Source organism: Serinus canaria, chromosome 1 (genome assembly GCF_022539315.1).
Source record: "Serinus canaria isolate serCan28SL12 chromosome 1, serCan2020, whole genome shotgun sequence".
NCBI lineage: Eukaryota > Metazoa > Chordata > Aves > Passeriformes > Fringillidae > Serinus > Serinus canaria.
This window is the reverse complement of record NC_066313.1, coordinates 41,514,628-41,534,973: the sequence shown is the minus strand read 5'-3', so window position 1 is coordinate 41,534,973 and position 20,346 is coordinate 41,514,628. Positions and strand designations below refer to the sequence as shown.

Below are 20,346 nucleotides of genomic sequence, written 5' to 3'. Positions count from 1 at the left end.
CCAGATACTCTGTCTAGTTCTTTATTGATGATCTGGATGAGGGAATCAACTGCACTCTCAGTCAGTTTGCAGATGACACCAAGGTGGGTGGGATTGTTGACCTGCTGGAGGGCAGGAAGGGTCTGCAGGGGAATCTGGGCTGGCTGGATCCATGGACCAAGGCCAATTGTATTCGATTCAGCAAGGCAAAGCACTGAGTCCCCCACTACAAAAAAGCATTGAGGGGCTGGAGCGTGTCCAGGGAAGGGCAACGGAGCTGGGGAAGGGTCTGGAGCACAAGTCCTGTGAGCAGCAGCTGAGGGAGCTGGGGGTGTTCAGCTTGGAGAAAAGGAGGCTCAGGGGGACCTCATCACTCTCTGCAACTCCCTAACAGAATGGTGTAGCCTGGTGTGGGTTGGTCTCTTCTCCCAGGTAACAAGAGATAGGACAAGAGGAAATGGCCTCAGGTTGCCCCAGAAACAGTTTAAATTGGATATTAGGGAGAATTTCCTTCACCAAAAGTGTTGTCAAGCCCTGAAACAGCCTGCAGGAAAGCAGTGGAGTTGCCATCCCTGGAGGTATCTAAAAGATGTGTGGATGTGGGACTTTTGGAAATGGATTAGTGGTGCATTTGGCAGGGCTGGGTTAACTGTTGGACTTCAGGATTTTAAACCTTTTCTAACCTAAATGATTCCACAGTTACTCTACAGAATCAGAGATGCCAGCATTTGTCCATTTCTCATGCTGCAATTTTATCCCATTTGAAGCTATAACCTTTTCAGACAGAAAAGCCTCCACACTATTTTCCATCCTTCACAGTTTCTTTTTTGGTTTTTTTGGTGGTTTTTTTTTTTTTTTTTAACAGGCTTCACTAGCTATAGCCTCCAATTTTACAGAAAGGCTGCATTTCAAAGAAAGCTGAAAAGCCTGACAGACTGAATTGCTGTAGAGTATCACTAAATCATAGCCATAATGTTTTTAACTTCTTTATAGCCTCTGTTCAGAGCAAAGAACAGAAACTGTGGCAAAGCAGAGCAATTTTATAATAAAAAAATACATGTTTTTAAGATACAAGGTGCAAAACAAACCTTTTTTGCACTTTATATAAAGGCAGTCAAAAGCTCCACACAATGTTATTTGGGTGAGGGGGTGGGGGTCGAATTAGATTCCCCCCTTTCCTTTTCATTAATGCTTTGTTATTCTTGCCAAACACAGATGTGGGTGAGGTTCTGATGTCCCACACCTCCTCCTTGTCATCCTGGTGCTGCTGTGGCTGTTCTCAGAGCTCAGGAGCAATGAACCTGGGCTTGCACTCCCTCTGTACTCAGCTCCAAGTGCTCCACCAGATGGAGGCAAGTCCAAAACTGGAGCAGGGGAACTAGATCATCATTAATTCCCTCCCAACCCAAGCCTTTCAGTGACTCTATGTCTGCTTCCATCGTTAGTGTCCACATCACCACCAGGTCATTCAACCTGCTTGCTCCTACTGCTAAATACACACACTCATCTGAGAGGCATTGATAAAGGAAAATTACTGTGGGATGCCTTCTCCTCTTTAGACTACAGCAGCCCACAGCTTTCAAGAACAGCCAGTGCAAGCACCCCTGGGATGCTAATTCAGCTCTGCAAAGATGCCACCTTAACAAAAATGACTGGGTACAGATTTGCAGAAACACAGACACTATGACACATGTCCCCTTGTCCTTACCCCAGGGAATTTCAAGTCTCTGCTAGCTAACACAAGGCCAGAGCTTCTAAACAAGATTGTTTGGATACAGGTGTTTTATGTTCAAGAGAAGGCAAAGCATTGGATTTGCCTTAATCATGTCTAAAGATGCAGCCAACCAGCTTTTGCTCAAATTTTTGTTGAAAACACTAGTATAAAATAAAAGGCTGCATGTAAAACTTCAGTGCAGATGCCTAAAGTTTAGCAGAAATATGATTAATTTAATATAAGGATCAATTTAGTGGCAGAGTGTGCATCTATGTATGTGACCTCATCTTGCACATTTCAGGCCCCCATTCCTCACTGCTTTAAGAAGATATTTTACCAAATGGGAGGGGGTGCAAGGGGAAAAGGGGATGAGAGACTCAAATGCTTTAAATACTGAATGCAGGCATTCTAGTCTAAAGACAATTAGGCATTTGTCCTGTGCTAAGCACATGAACACCAACTGGATCCAAAAAAAGATAATTCAGGTGATTTTTTGTTTGGGTTATTTTTTCCCTCTGTGTGGTATTTTAAAAAAAATATTATCATAGATTCACAGAATGGCTTGGGTTGGAAGAGACCTTAAAGTTTGTCTAGTCCTAACCCCACTGCCATGGCAGGGACACCTTCCACTATATCACTATATTCAGAGCCCCACTGAACCTGGCCTTAAACACTTCCAAGGATGGGTCATCCACAACTTCTCTGGGCAACCTGTTCCAGTGCCTCACCACCCCCACCATAAAGAATTTCCTCCTGACATCTAACCTAAGCCTACTGTCTTTCAACTTGAATCCATTCCCTCTTGTCCTGTCACTACATGCTCTCCAGCTCTCTTCCAGGGTCTCTTCATGTACTAGAAAGACCAGAGCACTAAAAATGTAACCTAATGTTCATGGTCCTGATTTCAAGCAAGGAGAAGTAATTTGCATGTCTGCTCTTGCTCTTCTGAAGGAGAACATTGCTTCAGAGGCCAAAGGCATGCCATGAAGGGAATCAGAGGGTGATCTCTGGTGTTATACAAAATAATAATTAATTTCTTGTTTTCTTCTGAAATCATTCTTGCCCATTGGCCCAACACCGAGAAGCGAGCACTTGGATCACCCTGGTTGCTAAACATTGCAGTTCCTGATGTCCACAGGCCAGGCTCTGAGCTGTGCACATTGACATCCTGCATTTTCCCCATTGCTGGGGTTTTTTTTCTGAATTTCAGCAAACAGCATGCCGTGCAGCACAAGAGTACCAGTGCTGTGATGCCCCCCCTCAGATGGCAGCCCCGTCAGAAAAGCCTCACATCTCCTGAAGCAGCTGGTCTTTCATCACCTCCCTTTGAAGAGCATGTGGGCTGGCTCAGGACACACCCCTGGAAAAGCTCTGTGCTAACATCCAGAAAAAACTCACAGGCTTTTCACCTATGAGAATGAGGGGTTCTCTTTGTTTTGTTTCTCTTATTTTCTTCTTTTATTTAATGGTTGGGTCATCATTTTTTTAATTCTTGGGACTGTAGTCACTATCACAAGAGCTGTCTCTCAAGTCAGAGAGATGCAGTGTATTCTATTTCCTTTATGATCAGTGAAACCTCATTTTAAGACTACCCAGTTACTGGCCTTTTTAATGGGGGGTATGCTGGGAGGGAGATTCCTGTAATGAGACAAAAAAACTATAATTTTCCAACCTAGCTTTTGTGTTTTGTTGTTGCAGCAAGTCATTGGGACCACCTTACCTGTTGATGCTGCTGACCAATTAAAGAAAAGCAGCTATCAATTTATGGATGCTCATTTTTAATTCTGTATACCAACTTCAAGCTTGGGAAGAGGAGTGAACCTCAGACAGATCACCTGGATAATATAGCTCTCAACTTTCCTCCTACTGATTCCTGACCTAGACATCTTGTGCCTTAAGCTTGGAACTGAAAGGTAAGGCAACCATAAAAGTGTTATCATCACCTACTCTTGAAATACACACTTGCAAATTTAATGGGTGGTTGTCAATCCCTTCTTACAATAATAAATATTAGTTGTTTTTTTTAAACTTCTGTTTGCATAATTAAAGGCAGTTTTAAAATGCAAACCAGCATACATCTGTATCAGCTAAAACAAGATGGTTTCTTCCCTACTCAAAAGGCAGCATACAGAAGCCATCACTGTCCCTGCCAGGACCTGTGGTTTGGTGCTGTTTTATCCCTGGGGAAATGACCCCTATTAAATCCATATATCGACAATAAAATAAGATAGAATCAGGTAGATAAAAGACTCAGGACTTGCTTATCAAGTCACCATAAAAAATCATCCATTTTTACATCAGTTTTTTGACAGCAAAGCTAAAATTAGAATTTTATGCTAAGAGGCAGAATTCATCTTCAACTTCTGTACCACGATAACTATCGAGAACAAGCTCTCCATGGACCCAAGAACTGAGGAAATCAGTAATTCCCACTTGCTCTGTCAGGAAACTATGAACTTACTGTGGATTTACATCTGGATTTATCCTTTTCAGCTCCATGATGTCATCTATCGTTTTTTCAATAGCATCAGGGTGAACATTTACTGATGTTTGCAGCCGCTAAAAAGAGGTTTTAAACACAAATTAATTCCTACAGAAGCTATTACTCAACAGAAGTTAACAGTGGTAAATTTGATACCTGAAAGCTTCTGCATTAAGAACCCAGAAGTCCCAGCTCAACACCTGTACCTGTCTTTCCCAATAATTCAACCCTTCTGACTCGTTTCAGAGCCCTTGCCCTGTAAGAACTCGAGCCCCTTTGCCCTCGTAGTCAGTTTATCCATTTCTGGGATGACTGTCAGTGAAGATGATCAAAGGCCTCAGTGCAGACCAAGAAGCAGCTTCAGACCATCCACCTAATTACACTGGAATTGACAGCCTTCATTTGAGATTCCCTCTCCCAACATGCTGCAGTAACACAGCAAAAATGCCCCCAGAAGTTCAGTATTCAAAACCCAACGTGCCATCTGAAAATTTAAGAGGTTGAAAATTTTCTTGTTCTTTGTCTCAAAACTTCACAAGTGCTTAAATGCAAGTTTTAAAATAAGATTTTGCCTTTCTATTTGCGCTAGAAATATATTTGTTGAATGTACTATGCTGAACTAAGAGCTAAATGACTTCCTTTTTTGCTAATGCCAATGCCAGGTTTTCAACATCACTGACTCTTGTGACAGAAAATTTAAAGGCTGAAGGATGTTATTTAACATACACACAAATGCCTTAGGGAACAACTCAGGTTAGCACAACCACTGGTACAGTAAAAGGATGAAGTGAAAGCAGCTTTTCTCCATCAATGAATTTAAAAGGAAAAGAAGGAACAAAGTTGGGAAAGTTGTTTTCCAGACAAAAATCTCTGACTTTTCTTTTCTAAATTTTCAAGCAACTGACTGCAGATTACAGACATTCTAAGACAGTATGAGGAATCAAACCAATGAGGAATCAAACCAAAAACCCCTAAATTACAACTCTTCACTCTCATGAGCTCCACCATGGCAAATTGTTCCCTTGATTCCATCATTGCCACAGTGGGACTGTCCCTGGAACACAGGACATTCTACCCAACTTTTCAAGATCAACTGCTATTGGAGACACAAGACCCTCTCAGGTGGAAAATCTAGAATCATATCAAACCTTAAGTGACTTTTTGGGGTGAGCAAACACCAGACTGAACAAACCAACGGCACAGGACATCGTAGAAAAGGTGAATAATGAGATCTTTCACTCACCTTACTTTTTGAACCTTTCAGGGATGCCTCTGTAGGGGAAGTATTCAAAAGCATCATGTCAGACAAGCATGTTTACATTGAATCAATTTAATAACTTATTTCTAGTTAGAAGATATAATTTTTTAGCATATGCAGAAAGTTACAAAGGCATGCAGAACTAAGCATACTGCAGTTACCTATTTTCATAGTTCTGGCAGCTCCAGGTTTGGTATTGTAGCAGATCCTTTGCAATTCACATTGACCTGTTAGTTTCCTGACCACGAACTTCAGGCAGCGCCACAAGCATTTGCAGTAGAAGTACAGGCATACCTGGACAAACATCCTGGCAAAAGAAGAAGCTTGAAAATAAGAGTCTGGAGCAGAGTTTGTTTCAACATGTTCATCACCCAAACAGAAAGTACTTCCTCACCCCAAATTCCCATTGCCTAAGGGCACCTTCAGAGCAAAAGCAGCATTCACACTACAAACATTTATGCCAGGAAATGTTAAATCACTCTTTTTAGTATTAGCCAACAAAACACCCCCTAAAAAAAGCACCACAAGCTAGAAGCACTAAATAAACAAACTCCAGTCTTAAAAGGGTACTTGTGGAAAACTCTTTGTCCTCTTAACATAAAAGGCTGCATAGTTCCTATCAATACTTTGGGAAAACAGGGCTACATGAGAAGTGAGTACAGCTCACTCTGATATAATGGATGCTGAGAATCCAGGAAGACATCACTCCCTGGCTTAGTTTTGCCTCAGCAACCACCTGCTCCAAGCAGAATGCTTGGTTATCCTGACAAACTTGACATCCTGACAGCACTCATGTCACGTCCCTAAGAAGGAAAATTAAGGCAATCAAAGCTTCTCCCCTTGCAGAAGAAAAGGTGTTTAAGAACCTGTCCTGAGGACTGCCAGTTCTTCCCAAGACCAGCTGTTACATAGCAGTGATGCCACCCAATTTCTCAAAGTACAGAACTGACAGTAAGCCAAGAATGTAGCCTATGTAGCTACTGCAACTAGTTTGGAGTCCCAGCAACAGAAGAAAGGCTTTGACAAACTGGGTGTATTTCAGTGAAGACGGTAGGGCTGGAGCACAAACCCTGCGAAGAGAGGCTGGGAGAGCTGGCCTTGTTGCACCTGAAGCAAGGATTCTGGGGGACCTAACAGCAGCCCCCAGTGCTTGTGGGAAGAGTTGAAGGAATCAGAGCTGGGCTCTCAACAATCCTGTAGGGCCAGTAGACAAGGGACAACAGCCCTAAGCTGAAACACAAGAGAATCAGCCTTGCAAGGAGAAGCTTTTTCCCTCAAGACAGTCAGGCAGTGACACAGGTTGCCCAGAGAGGCTGTGCAACCTCTGCCAACCTGAGTCTCTTTTCTCAGTTTTTTAATCCTTGACTGGAAGAAGCCCTGAGCAGCCAGTCTGACCTGGGTGCTAATCCTGCTGTGAGAGGGAGGTTGAACTGGAGACCTGCCAAGGTCCCTCCCAGGCTCAACTGGGATCCTACAAAAGACTGAAAAAGCCTACATACATGAAAAACACTCAATTTTAAACTTGGTTAGCATTACACCTGCTACCAAAGCCCAGATATTGCTACCACAATTACATAACACACCCCAAATCCATATTTTAATGGAAAACAACTTATTTGGAAATAATTTATCTTTCTTGTTTCTATGGCTATGATGGCACAGATCCTGCCACATCACCCAACTATCTGTCAACCTCCTGGGATGAAGAGGATGGATCCACCACATGGATCCACCCACAGCCCCTGGGTTCAGAAACACATCTCCTAAAAGACAAATTGCAAAGAACTAGCAGTAGGAACATTGCCATTTGGACACGGTCCTTGGCTACAGGTGGTTCTGCTGGAACAGGGGGATGGATTAGATGGCATCTACAGGTGTCTTCCTATCTCAACCTCTCTGTGATCATATTCTGTGATTACATTATATGGAAACATCAATACAACTTTGATATGCTAGCTTGGCAATAAATATTCACAAATAATTTGGTCCATTATGGTATAAGTCTGTGTGTATGCATATTCATCATCAGCCCATTATTTTCTGTTGTTGATGCTTTCAAAGGACAATTATTTCTTAGGAGACTCTATTACCCTTTTCAATAGACAGCAGTGATTATTTCAAAACACTGAATTCCAGATACTCAAATCAGTTATAAATATGTATATGTATGTATGTAAAGCTTGAAGAGCTCCATCACTTCCTAAAAACTTCCTGAAGGGCATGGTGTGGAAGGATGTTCAAGGAAGGGAAGATGAATTAAGGTGTGTTAATGTCCACACAGGAGTTTAATCTGCTTTGTGTTGGCTTCAGCTTAATCATCTTTGAAGGGGGATTAAGCTATGGGAACTAAAGACATTTTATGTCTAAATGGAAAGCATCCACACAAGTATTTAAAATTCTTTAAAAGCATCCACTTTATCTTCAGATTTCAGTTAATTCACTTAGTACTCCCAAATGCCTGCATGCAGAAAACCTCCTTGGTTTTATTCAACAGGAAGCCTCTATTTTAGAAACAAATTGACACCTAAAGAATGAGGAATCAGTCACAAGTTTTAGACAAAAAAGTTTCAGGAGCTGACATCAAAGTATTTGGTATTCCCTCATCCCTGACTCAAGACATGCCAGAAGACACTACTGTGAGGAGTTAATTTGTGCTTCACAGCAGGTTATCACCTTCAGTATTAAGAACAACACCAGGTATCAGGAGGCAAGGCCATCACCAGGCAAGCAGCCATTCTTTAAGTTTCCAACAGTCAGAAGTAGAATAACAGAATCAACACAGAATGATCTGGGCTGGAAGGGACCTTAAAGATCATCTTGTTCCAAACCCTCCTTCCACAGGCAGGGACACCTTCCACTAGAGGCAAGAAGAGGAAATCAAATATAACCTATAGCCATTCCTTAGTTTCATCAGCACAACTCAGTTCTGTAGTTGGGCTAACATCACAGGAAAACACCAAACCGGAGGGTGGAGTATGGTAAAACAGAGTCCTGAATTTTCAACATATAGTTGTGGCAGAAATTAGAGTTGCTTTCTTTTGGTTTGCTTTGTTTCCAAATGTTAGGTCTCTCCTAGAGCAAAAAATACAGAGAGCTCATCTATGTGGAAGATGAAAGACTCATTTAACTTCATGTTAACAGTCCATGTAAGGTTTCCTTCTCGTGAGCAAGATAGCTCCTGTAAAAACCACACATCCTTCAAGAAAGTTCATGCCTGTACTTTGTTGCCTCCAATGCTAAAACATGACAATCCATTCCATTAAAAATGTTTTGAGTACTATATTGGGGATAATTGAATACTGTGTGCTGTGGATGAGGTTTGGGGACTTAGAGGAGGGAAGGTATCAGGTGCATTTGAATTACATATTTTTGCCTTAGGCTCACTGACAGATCTGAAAATTGAAGGAAAAACTCTAAATGGGATAGAGCTTTGACCACATAATTGCAACCAGTTTCTCCACCAAAGTTCTGCTTTGGCTGTGGTTTGCACAAAGACTAATAAAAATGCATTTACTAAAAACAAGACACTACAGCACACAAACAATACCTTTGTGAATCTAAAATATGCTTAGCAGCTATTACTAATAAACCAAACACACACTGATTTTGACTAGGTAGCTTGTAGAAGAAAATCAACCTTTGTGGGTACCTTCAGTTTTTTACCACTCATCCATCTCAAGCTTACAATAGTTGAAACCTTCCATTTGCAACATGAAAGACATAAAAAGTATCACAAGCTGTTTATAAAAGGGAATTCTTGCTTGCAGAAATCCTGTAATAAAAGCACACTAGTGATTATGCAAGGCAGTTTTTATGTTAGCCCCTATGCACTGTAAAATAAAACCAGCATATCATGAAAGGGAACCCCCCAAAAGCACAGCCATGTGCTTTGACTGTGGCACAGTGGCATTAATTTCTGGTTTGTTTTAAATTCTAAACCTCCTCTCCACTCAATATCTTCTGTGCTCTGTTTTTTTTTTTTTCTTTAGTTTGTTATTTTTTGTTTGATTTGTGGGTTTTTTCCCCCACCTGCTTGCCTTTGCAGGTTTCTCAGCACAGAAAATAGTTCATGTGGTCATGTACAGCATTATTTCAGATCCTCAGAGGTGAGGTCTAAGAACCGAAGCATGACAGAAATGAAGGTGTTCTTCAGGGACTCACATTCTGTTCTTTCCTATTTCAATCCAAGTTCCTTTCCCCCCCTGTATTCCAAGCAGCTGTATAGACCTGCATATTTGTGCTTATACATGCATTAAAACAGTTCATAAGAACATTTATCCGAGTAAAATAAAGAAAAAAAACTGCATAATAAGATGTCAAATCAACATTCAGTTCCCTTGCCAAGGATGCTGCATGACAAAATTAACCAAGCAACCAATCTCTATCAGCAATAATGGGGCTCAAGAGATTCTGGAGTGCTCTCTTCCATGACAAAGAAGACAAAGAAAGAGGTTTCTACAATTGCTCAGATCCTTGCAAGACAGGGAGAAATGTAGAGCCAAAGCCAGCACAGAGTAAGAGCACTGCTGCAGCAGAGACAGTGCTTCTATTTTCCACAGCATGTGCTGCTCTGCCTGGGGAATGAAAGCATGTGGCAGCAGCCAGCCAAGAGCACAGAGCACATTGCTTCACACCCCAGCACTGCAAAGGGATGGACATAAGTGGTTTCCAGCAAGGGGTTTCCAAGTTTGCCCTTGACTAGCCCAGCTGATGCTGGGACATTGTGATTAAAATGGCAAATGCAATGGCTGTTAGAATTTACATCTCTCTCCAGTGACAGTATGACATCACATTTTCATGAAATCTGGCTTTTTATTGAAAGGCTTTTTATTTAAACTGCCTCTAGGAGATAAGCACAGCCTTCTCCATGATAAACTCACAAGCAAAATGAAGCAAAACTTTCCGAAGTTGCCTAATATTTCTGGGAAGTTCCTTCCTGTGTAATCTGTTCCCCTAAATATCAAGATGTATGTCTGATGCAACATGAAGTACTTCCTGAAAGGAAGTAGAGATTAATTACTGTGCAACATTTCTGAAACTAATAAAATAGAAGGTGCTAATTCCCTTCCTCAGTAATTTCAGAACCTCAGCATTTTCAGAGATAATAATGAACATAGGTACTCCAGGTAAAATGAAAGCTTCATCCAGATACTCAGTGCTAGTTACTGGACTTAAAACTGGGGGTAAAGCAAGCAAACTCTGAAAACAAAACAAAAATAAAAAACCAAACAAACAAAACCCCAAACAAACAAGGCAAAATGCCCAGCAGTACCAAAAAAATCCCAAACACACACAAAAAAAAAAACAAACCGAACCCCAAATCTAAAACAAAAAAAAACCCTCACTCCCCCCCCCCCCAATCAGTTTAAAAGAATTAAATAAAAGTCACTGAGCATACTTTCACAATCATTTTCTTTCCTGTGTGTCATGTTTTAGATCCTATGGATACTGAAGATTTTTACACAACTATTTTTTCCTGAAGGACATACTAATCTCAGAAGAGAGTGCATTACACATCAGTATTTCCTTTCTGAGAATTCTAATTACTGTTTGAGAAGTCAAGGACAGACTAGTCATGGCTGATCAGCTGTCCAAATGGGTGAGTAAGCAAGTGATACAACCCTGTTAGGAGCTCATTGTCTTGACTCTCTTTGGTTTATGTGCATAATCTACAGTGTGTACACAAGGTCAGCCAAGAAGTGAGGTACCAATCACCATTTCTGCCATAGGCAGATTGGCTACTCCCTCCTTTAAAACACAAGAAATTCCTTTCATTCTGTGCCTTTGCAGACATGACAACTGAAATCCACCTTATCTTTCCATTTAGACATAGGAGCAACTCACTGTGGCAACTAGGGAAGACATATGAATAGTTTTAAACAGCAGCTTTCCACACATTCACTGCTCTTGCTGTTTGCTGATTTGATTTTCATTTTATTTGATGACTCCAGTACACTTAAAACCTGCTAGACCTTACAGTTTGCTTTGCAGTAGAGCAAGAGAAGATGTCAGATTTCTAGGATTTACTGAAAAAACCCTGTCTACAGGGTTAAACTACAGCTACTTGGTTCCCCAAGTTGCTATTATTTCAGACATTTAAGATAAATTACAGTCAAAGTAGAAGTGTTGCTGACAGGCTTCTCAGAACCCCTTTACAACAAAACGAGAAAGCCCTGAAAGATTAAGTATTTAACTGAGAAACAGTTTTATTTTTTCATAATATTTCAGATGTCAGAAATAATTAATATCAGACAAGCTGAAAAACAAAAAAAAAAAACAACTATTTTCATTTGGACATTGCTTTGACCTGGAAATATGAACATGGGAGTCCAAATGTAGAGATTTAGGGTTACTGCGACTACTGGACTGTTTAATAGACAGACTCTTTCTCCAACAAAGTTTTGTGGGAGTGATGATCTACTACAGGCAGGAAGGTTCTGCAGAGGGATTTGGACAGGCTGGATCAAAGGGCCAGGGCCAATTACATGATGTTCAACAATTCCAAGTGCCAGGTCCTGCACTGGGGTCACAACAACCCCGGGCAGTGCTGCAGGCTGGGGGCAGTGGCTGGGAAGCTGCCTGGTGGAAAAGGACCTGGGGGTGCTGGTCAGCAGCAGCTCAACGTGATCCAGGGTGTGCCCAGGTGGCCCAGAAGGCCGATGGCATCCTGGCCTGGATCAGCCAGGGTGTGGCCAGCAGGAGCAGGGCAGTGACCGTCCCCCTGTGCTCAGCACTGCTGAGGCCACAGCTCCAATCCTGTGCTCAGTTCTGGGCCCCTCACTGCAAGAGAGACATTGAGGGGCTGGAGCGTGTCCAGGGAAGGGCAACGGAGCTGGGGAAGGGTCGGGAGCACAAGTCCTGTGAGCAGCAGCTGAGGGAGCTGGGGGTGCTCAGCCTGGAGAAAAGGAGGCTCAGGGGAGGAAAATCCATTGCTCTCTACAACTGCCTGAGTGTAGCAAGGCTGGGGTCATTCTCTTCTCCCAACAAAAGAGAAAACAGCTTCATTTTGTGCCAGGAAAGGTTTAGATTGAAAATCATTAAAAAATTCTTCATAAAATAATTTTCAAGCATTGAAACAGGCTGCCCAGGGAGGTGGTGAAATTGCCATCCCTGGAAATATTTAAAAGAAACATAGATGTGGCATTCAGGTGACATGTTTTGGTGGTACACATGACCATGCTGAACTAATGCTTGGATTGAATGATCTTAAAAGGATCTAAGGAATTCGATGAGTCTAAAGAAATAGAACAGGTTTTTCAGGGAGGCTGCAGAATCTCCATCTTTACAGGTGCTCAAAATGTGTCTGGATGCAGCCCTGAGCAACCTGCTATAGCTGACTCTGCTCTGAGCAATGGGAAAGAACTTGATGATTTCCTGAGCTGTCTTTCAACCTCACTAAACAACAAGTTGGATTTGAAATCCACTCTTCAAAGTCCTCCTTGGGTCTCCAGGTGAGTATCTGCTGCATGAAGTTGCTACAGGTAAAATACTGTCACCACTTAGAAAGCAAAGTCAAGATTATCATAACTTCAGAGATGAAAGCCCTGTTCCTCTCAATGTCTGTTTTATGGCAACTTCCACATTGCAAGCAACAAAATGACTTGCAGTTTGTGCAGACTGAAGTCATTGGTTTTAAACACAGAGATAATCTATGCTATCAGCATCAGCTATTCTGGTGTCTGCTCCACGTTGTGCAACAGGGAAAACACTGTGCCACTGAGCAGTTCCCACAATCAGAATTCCACATTTCAACCCTGCATTGATCTTCACAGCTAAGGATGATTTAATCTCCCAGTTGGTGCTGCTATTGGTAACAGACAAAATGGGGACACAATACATATTAACTTATTTTCCAACCCATTTCCAAGCTGGAATGCTTAATAACCTTGTCTTGCACATATATGTCCCTGCAGTTCCACACTTCACTTATTCCTCACCACACAAACCTGCAACTGCACGTTGCAACACATAGAGCAGAACTCATTATGCTCAGTAAGTGCTTTCCTTGGAGGGTTTTTGCTTCTTAATCTCTCTGGCTTTCTTTGACATTTACAGAATATGGGGAGGGTAGTACTCTTATCAGTTCATGTCAAAGGTTTAACACAATATAAGAAAATCCAGATGCTTGGAAGTAAATAGAAATAGCTTTCCTATTTCAACACTGTCTTCATATTTTTGGTGCTCTGTCCTGTCCTCAGCCACCCCCAACCCCTTAATCCACTTTTCTGTTCAGCATCTGGAATGCTGGACTTTCCATAACAAAGTCCTAGACTGTCCTGTTTAGATAGACAACTGTTTTTCAGAAGATCTACTTTGACTACTTAAGAGAATCTAGCAGCACTGAGACTTTTCAAGTCTTTTAGGATTTACTGACTTCAGGAAAAACATGAGGAGAAGTAGAAGGTAGCTTCTCCATGACAGCCTCAGGAACCCACATATTCAAAACAGCATTCTTTCTCCAACATGGAGAAAATCATCAAGGGGCCAGGAGAGCAAAGGTGAGCAGAACAGGAAGGGAGCTGGCAGCTTAGAAGCTGTCATCAGCTCAGCTTCTCCATCAGGATAAAGCAAAATTACTTTATGTTCAGAAAATACTAGACCTTTATGGGTGCAAGTGTAACACCCTCTGCAATCCCAGCCAAAGGTTCCAACCCTTCTCACAGGATGTTAGAGTTCACTTTATGAGGAACTCATGAACCAAACCCCATATGGCATCAATTTGTGACCTTGGGTCAGGCTGCAGAACAAGTCTGTATAGAGAAAAATGGTAAAAATTACAGAGGCAGGTGTGTTGAGAAGGAAATAATTAGCAGGATTCCAGAACAAAGGCTCTGACATGAGGTGTTACAAAATTGTAAAGGGAAAAAGCAGTGCAGGGATGTTAGTCAGGCTAGTTGTGAACTGCTAGGTCACTGGACCAGTAGAAATGGAATTGGTGGAAGACTTGTGATCACCTGGTACCTGGGCCACAGAGCTACAAGGGTCAATTCTTTCCCTCCTGGCTGGTGCCTATCAGGTGGTGAGCACACTAATATTCAAATTAAGGCTCAGTTCAGCCTTGACTGCATTTTGTGGGCGTTAGCAAACAAATAGTTGCTTTATACTTTCGATCTGTCTATGTGCTTCTTACAGAGCCCTTTTGCAGCTGGTTCAAGATCCATGAGGAAGCTGGTCCAAACACTCCACAGAAATGCTTTAGCTATGCCTGTCTTGGCAGCAAAATCATTACAGATGATCAGCCTAGAGGTAATGGTGCTGATATCCATAGTGTGTGAACTTCTTTGCCATAAACAGTCTAAAAAGGGAGAAAAATATAGTGACAGATGCTCTATACAGAAGCATATGTTTTAGTCCTCTTGAAAAGGTTCCTCCCATACAGACAGAATATGATTTCTTTGGTTTATACACAAATGAGCTCTTGATCTGTATTAGTTTTGAGAAGTGCTCAACTGCCTCCACTGACTACAGAACAAATACAGCATGGGCTTTCTGCACCTACATCTGTGGTCTGCAAGTCCCCCATTCTATAATTAATTAACAGAGGAACAACTGCAAGTCATATGTGGGAGCAAGTAATTGGCATGTCTCCTGCAAACTGGGCATGATCAGCTTCAAAAACACTTGCACATCTTCAGCAAGCATCTCTGCTTTCACAAACAACACTCCAAAAATCCAGACAGTGGATAAGAGCAGGAATGAAAAAACCTGACATTTTCTAAGCACTGTTCTATGCTACTGTTTCTTCTCTTTTCCCCTGACATATCAAGCACTACTGATTTGAAATATCACTGCTCCAATCCCACAAGACAGCTCCCACATTCTTTGCTTCTATAAAGAACAACAAAAGAAAATTTAAATTAAAATAGCTTTAATTAAATAGTGAAATCTAGGTGAACAGAAAGCAGTCTAGTATAATCTAGTTTAAACCTTTTGTAAGACTTGTTACAGTTAAACCACTTAGCTCACTGCAGCATAAAAGTAATTAGAATAATTTAACACTTTTAAGAAAATACAGAACAGTTACCTCAAGAAGTGTTTCATGGTGATGGTTTGGTCTGTGCTGCTAGAGCCGTATTATATTGATCACTGATGACCTCTTCTTCACAGGGGATGTTAGTGCTGTAGAAATAGAATTGAGACTTTTTTACAGACAGAAAAAAAAAAAAAGCGATACTTTGGTTTTTTAAAATTGCTCTTGAAACAAGCATTTATAGAAATAGAAGGGAAATGTATTAAGAAAATCTCTCATGTCAATAAAAACAAAATGAAAAATCATAAGATGTTTACACGTCAGCCTGAGCACATACTTTGACCAGACTATGCTATCCATGCCTTTTTTCAGAGAAGTAAAAAACTTAAATGAGAATACAGAAATGAGTGAGAAAGCTGGAAGTACCCAGACATTTTCAAATGCTTCTTGTGTTCTTTAAACACCTGTCTGGTTCACAGCAACTCCCAAGCAGCACCTTCAAGAGACACTCAGTTCACTCTGCTGTTAGAAGTCCTCTCTTCACCAAAATTTACATAATACATATCACAGAATAGTAAAATATGCTGAGTTGGAAGGGACCAACAAGGATTATCAGGTCCAGCTCCTGGTCCTGTGCAGAACACCCCAAGAGTCACACCACGTGCCTGAGAGCAGTGCCCAAACACTTCTTGAATTCAGAGTTCCTACAATACACTTGCCCAGGCAGCCCATTGGTTCTGTGGTCGTGTGTCCTATGGTTAATGCTCATTATGATTACCACGTAGTTCCAGCAGAGGAGAACAGGAAGAATTAATGAAGAAATTTCATAAATATGACCCTGCCTGTGTACTGCAGACTCTCCCCAGTTACCACCTCTTTATTTTAAGTTTCTAAAATTAAGTATTCATATACAAGTGATACTTGACTAAAAGATGCAGACTTCCCAAATTACTGTACTTCATGTCCTGTAAAAGGCAGTAAAACATTTTTACTTGCTGCTAGAAAACGGGACACAGCTCCACAGGGACAACTGCTATTGGGACAACTTAATCCAACACTTAGAGGGAACAAGATCATGGTTTCAAGCTCTGTACTGGCACAAACCACACACAAAGGCCTGAATGAAAGTTCTGTTGATAAAAATCATTTAAGAACACATTCTTCTATAGCACAGCATGCTGAAAAGTACTGAAGGCCTTAAGAAATCTGACCTCTTTTGTCACAAATTTAGAAATCTAGAGAACTTCAAAGATATTTTCTTCTGCAAGACCTATCAGCAATGATGGGATAAAAATCTTCTGGCTCTACCATGTTCTCATATTTCCTCTGTGTAACTTGCAAGTTTTATATGGTGTTATTGCCTGCTGACAGGAACAGAACAAGTATTTAAGTTCAGAAAAATACAGCTATCTTGTTGGATTATATCACATACAGCTTGCTAAAAATATATAATCCCTGAACTGTGAAAGCTTCTTTCATTTATATTGTTTTTGACTGGCTGAATCATGTTGCTGTCCCCTGAATACAGCTGTAATTGGTGCTGGCTGTAGTGACACCTGCTTGCAAGGGCAGAGAGATGCTAACTCTGGTTCATTAATGAACACAAGAGGCAGGCTCTAATACTTCCTGCTACAGCTTTTGATAGGTCTTCCATGGCAGTGAGCACAGGAGAGGCAAAAACTGGAGGGGATGTAACCGGCTCCCCTTCTCCACTCTAATAATTTGCTGTTTAAAAGATATCATTTGTGAAAGATTCTCACAGCTGAGTCTCAGCATTTTAACATCAACTTGAACAAAGGAAGCTCCACCACAAAATTTGACCCATAAGGGCATCAGTGTAAGGAACACACCAGAAGTGCCAGAAGCTGTCAAATCAACCCCCTCTAAAAGTGCATGCTAGTCTCAGCCTCTGAGGTCAGCTTCTTCTTGATTCTCACCAAGGTCCTTGCTGAAAATTACGCTGCTTCATTATTAGTGCTTCAAAGTGAAGAGAAATTCCACTTGTCCCAACTCCAGAAATGGCTCATACAAGCATGGCATGCTAGGAGCTTCAAGATACTATCTCTTCAAGAATAGTTACCAGCTCCAGCCAATTAGAAATTACAAATCTGTTTTCAATAATGCTCATTAAAAATTAGAGCATCATTGTAGCTGTTCAGAGACCACTGAAAGAAAGGTAGTTGATTGAAAAAAAAAAACAAACCAAAAGAAAAACTAAATGATACAACAAGCATGACAAGTGGTTAAAAGTGCCTATTTTGAATATCTTCAAAAGCCCACACTTGAAATTACAAGAATAAATTTTCCTTGCTCTCTCCTTTTTTATTAAAATGCATGTGGGGAAGTCTATGGAAAGAAATTTTACAGCTGGAGACCTGATGCCATAGAAGTCAATATCAAAGCCCTTCAGCATGGAGAGGGAGTTCACGTGCAAGTTGAACAGCCAGTTCCCTACAGTACAAGCCCAGCTAATAACTGGGTCCATAGGAAGGCCATGGCCTCAAAAGCAGTTTCCTCCACAGGGGCACAAAGCAATCAAATCCTACCTGATTCTATTAACAAGAGGGCTCTAATATCTAGAGGCAAGACTTCCAGCTCAAACAAAGGGAGTCTTTGTTGCTGTCTTGGTTCATAAGGTAAAAAGTTTAATTTTTGTGTATGGCAGACAGCCCTTCTAAATGCTGTCATCTGCTAAGTACAGGGGTAGAAATCAACACTATGCTTTGTGGTTCTTGCAACAATTCTGCAACAATACCTGTGGACACACATATACAGGTGGCATTAAGATATTTACACCCAGAATAAACTGAGAAGCTGAACCAGGTGAGATTTTACAGTCCTCTTTAAACAAGTAGGACTGGAGGGCAGCATTTTCTGTTTCCATATACCTCCATATATATGTGATCCTCTAGAGGAGTTCAGTAAAGATTTTCTGTGAAGAAAACAGTATTTAAACTCTTAAAAAAGATTATTACCACAATTTATAGCTAAGTTCAACTATTCATAAATCTGTAGAGCCAGAAGTCCTAATCTCTGCTGATCTCTTTTTATCTCAAAATGTAACAGATTTCTCATAAGTGAAACTTTACTTCCAGTGAGGTCGTTATAGCATCTCAGTGAACAGGAAGAACAGCCCTAGCTTAGAATGATATGTTCTACCAACAATTCAGAATTTACAAAAAGACTCATTTGCTGTTAGGTGTGCTTAGAAAAAAATCGAACCCAAACAAAAAAAAGTCACATACTCATTTTTATTTAGCGAGAAGGACTTGACTTCCAGCCTCCTGGTGTCTTTAGGAAAGACCTTCCTCAGCAAGTTGGATGTCTGCAGGTCAGGAAGGCTTTCAAGGTTCACTTGTAGAAAAGAAAGACATGAGAAAAAGATTCTCATCTACAAGTGATAATCTTGTTAATAAATGTTTATGAGTTTGCTGCAAGAAAAGGCACAATGATTATACAATTCAGTTGAGAAGTTGATAGCAGTTATGGATTGGATAGACTGAAATACAAAATTCTGAAGATTTGACAGCAGGACACCCAGAGCCAGCAGGTGCTGGGGAGCAGCCAGTTGGCCACAGCATCCACCCACTGCTCAGAGCCTGAGTTTTTACATGGTTTCACTCATGTGAACCTGTAGCTGTGGGCTTTTTTATGGCTTAAGAAAATGCTCCAGCTTCATGCTATATGCACATTTTCTCACTAAGGAATCCTCAAGATACTTCTCTTCTGTAGATAATTTTTCAGCTTTTCCTGATTTTAAGTTATGCAGCTGATATAAGTCTAAAGACAAATAGATTTGACTTTGTTAGCAATCTTCCATTAACTCCCTAGAAGTACAGAAACAACTACAGAAAGCCTCTAGACTCAATGTTTGAAGTTTGCTCTTTGACATGAAGGGACTCATACATGTTCTAAGGCTCTATATTGAGAATGATGGGATGAGGATGAAGTTTGGGTTTCCCACACGTTCATATTCTCAGCTTGCAGGATTTTATCCCATACCACATCACTTCCACAAAGCAGCTTCCTACTCCCTCCAACAACACACCCACGTACCCATTCACTGCCAATTGTTTCATCCAGTTTATTTTAAACTAGACAGCAGCTTCCCCTCCTAAAACTAACCACAGCTTTTCCTGGAAGAGAAGCAGTACTACTATAATCACATACAACAGCAAAACTATTGCAAGATCTGTCTCAAATATAAATGAAGCTTTTCTTAAATAAAACTCAACTCTGTGAATTTCTTGTGACTCCATGATCTTTTCAGTTGTACAGCAAAACATGCATCAATCTGAAAGGGTAACAGTTGCTGGAGGCTTAAAGAAATCAAGAGTAAGCCTTAAACGTCACCTCTTTATCTAAAGCTGAGGGTTTGCTTTGTTTGTCTTCAATAAAGCTGCAGATACAGCTGCTGGGAAAAGTTGTGTTATTTAATATAAATCACCATACTTCCAGAGTAAAATATAAACCCAAAGTAGTTCCTTTCATAATCTCTGTTTTGCAAGCTAGTGGGTATTTGCAAGCTGGCATATTGCAAACACTTTTAAATGTATATTCCAATTATAAAGAAAGAATGGGTGCACTGAAAAAAAAAATCAGAAATGTTAATGTGAGCAGGCTGGATATAATACTTTGTTTATGTGGATTATTAGATTACCTAAAAAAAACCCCAAACCAAGTAATTTATTTTTAGTTTTTGCAGTTTAAAGCACGTGTTAAAGTATGTTCTTCTGAATGCCATCACCATAATGTTGATTTCAGCTTGCCACTTTTCTTTCCAGTGGTATCCTGGGCTGGCATCTGCTCCTCATTCACCTCGAAAGCCTACATTTATTTATTTCTGAGGGACAATAGGCTTGAGCCATATGTCACAAAAAAGTGTTTTGCTACTATACATTCCTTTTTCTTTTGCTGATGGGAATGTTAGTGTTTCTGTAACT

At 40.8% G+C, this 20,346-nt stretch overlaps 1 protein-coding gene across 1 annotated transcript in view; it reads right to left on the bottom strand.

Annotated features, from left to right (window-relative positions):
* Positions 1–20,346, bottom strand: part of ELMOD1 (ELMO domain containing 1) — a 43,538-nt gene that overhangs the window by 12,593 nt on the left and 10,599 nt on the right. Inside the window, exons 2-5 of the mRNA XM_050974100.1 lie at positions 15,458–15,552; positions 5,595–5,740; positions 5,419–5,447; positions 4,155–4,252 (exon numbers count right to left, since the gene is read on the bottom strand). Of these exons, the coding sequence (XP_050830057.1) occupies positions 4,155–4,252; positions 5,419–5,447; positions 5,595–5,740; positions 15,458–15,474 (290 nt within the window). The 5' untranslated portion in view covers positions 15,475–15,552. The remainder of the gene's footprint in view (positions 1–4,154; positions 4,253–5,418; positions 5,448–5,594; positions 5,741–15,457; positions 15,553–20,346) is intronic.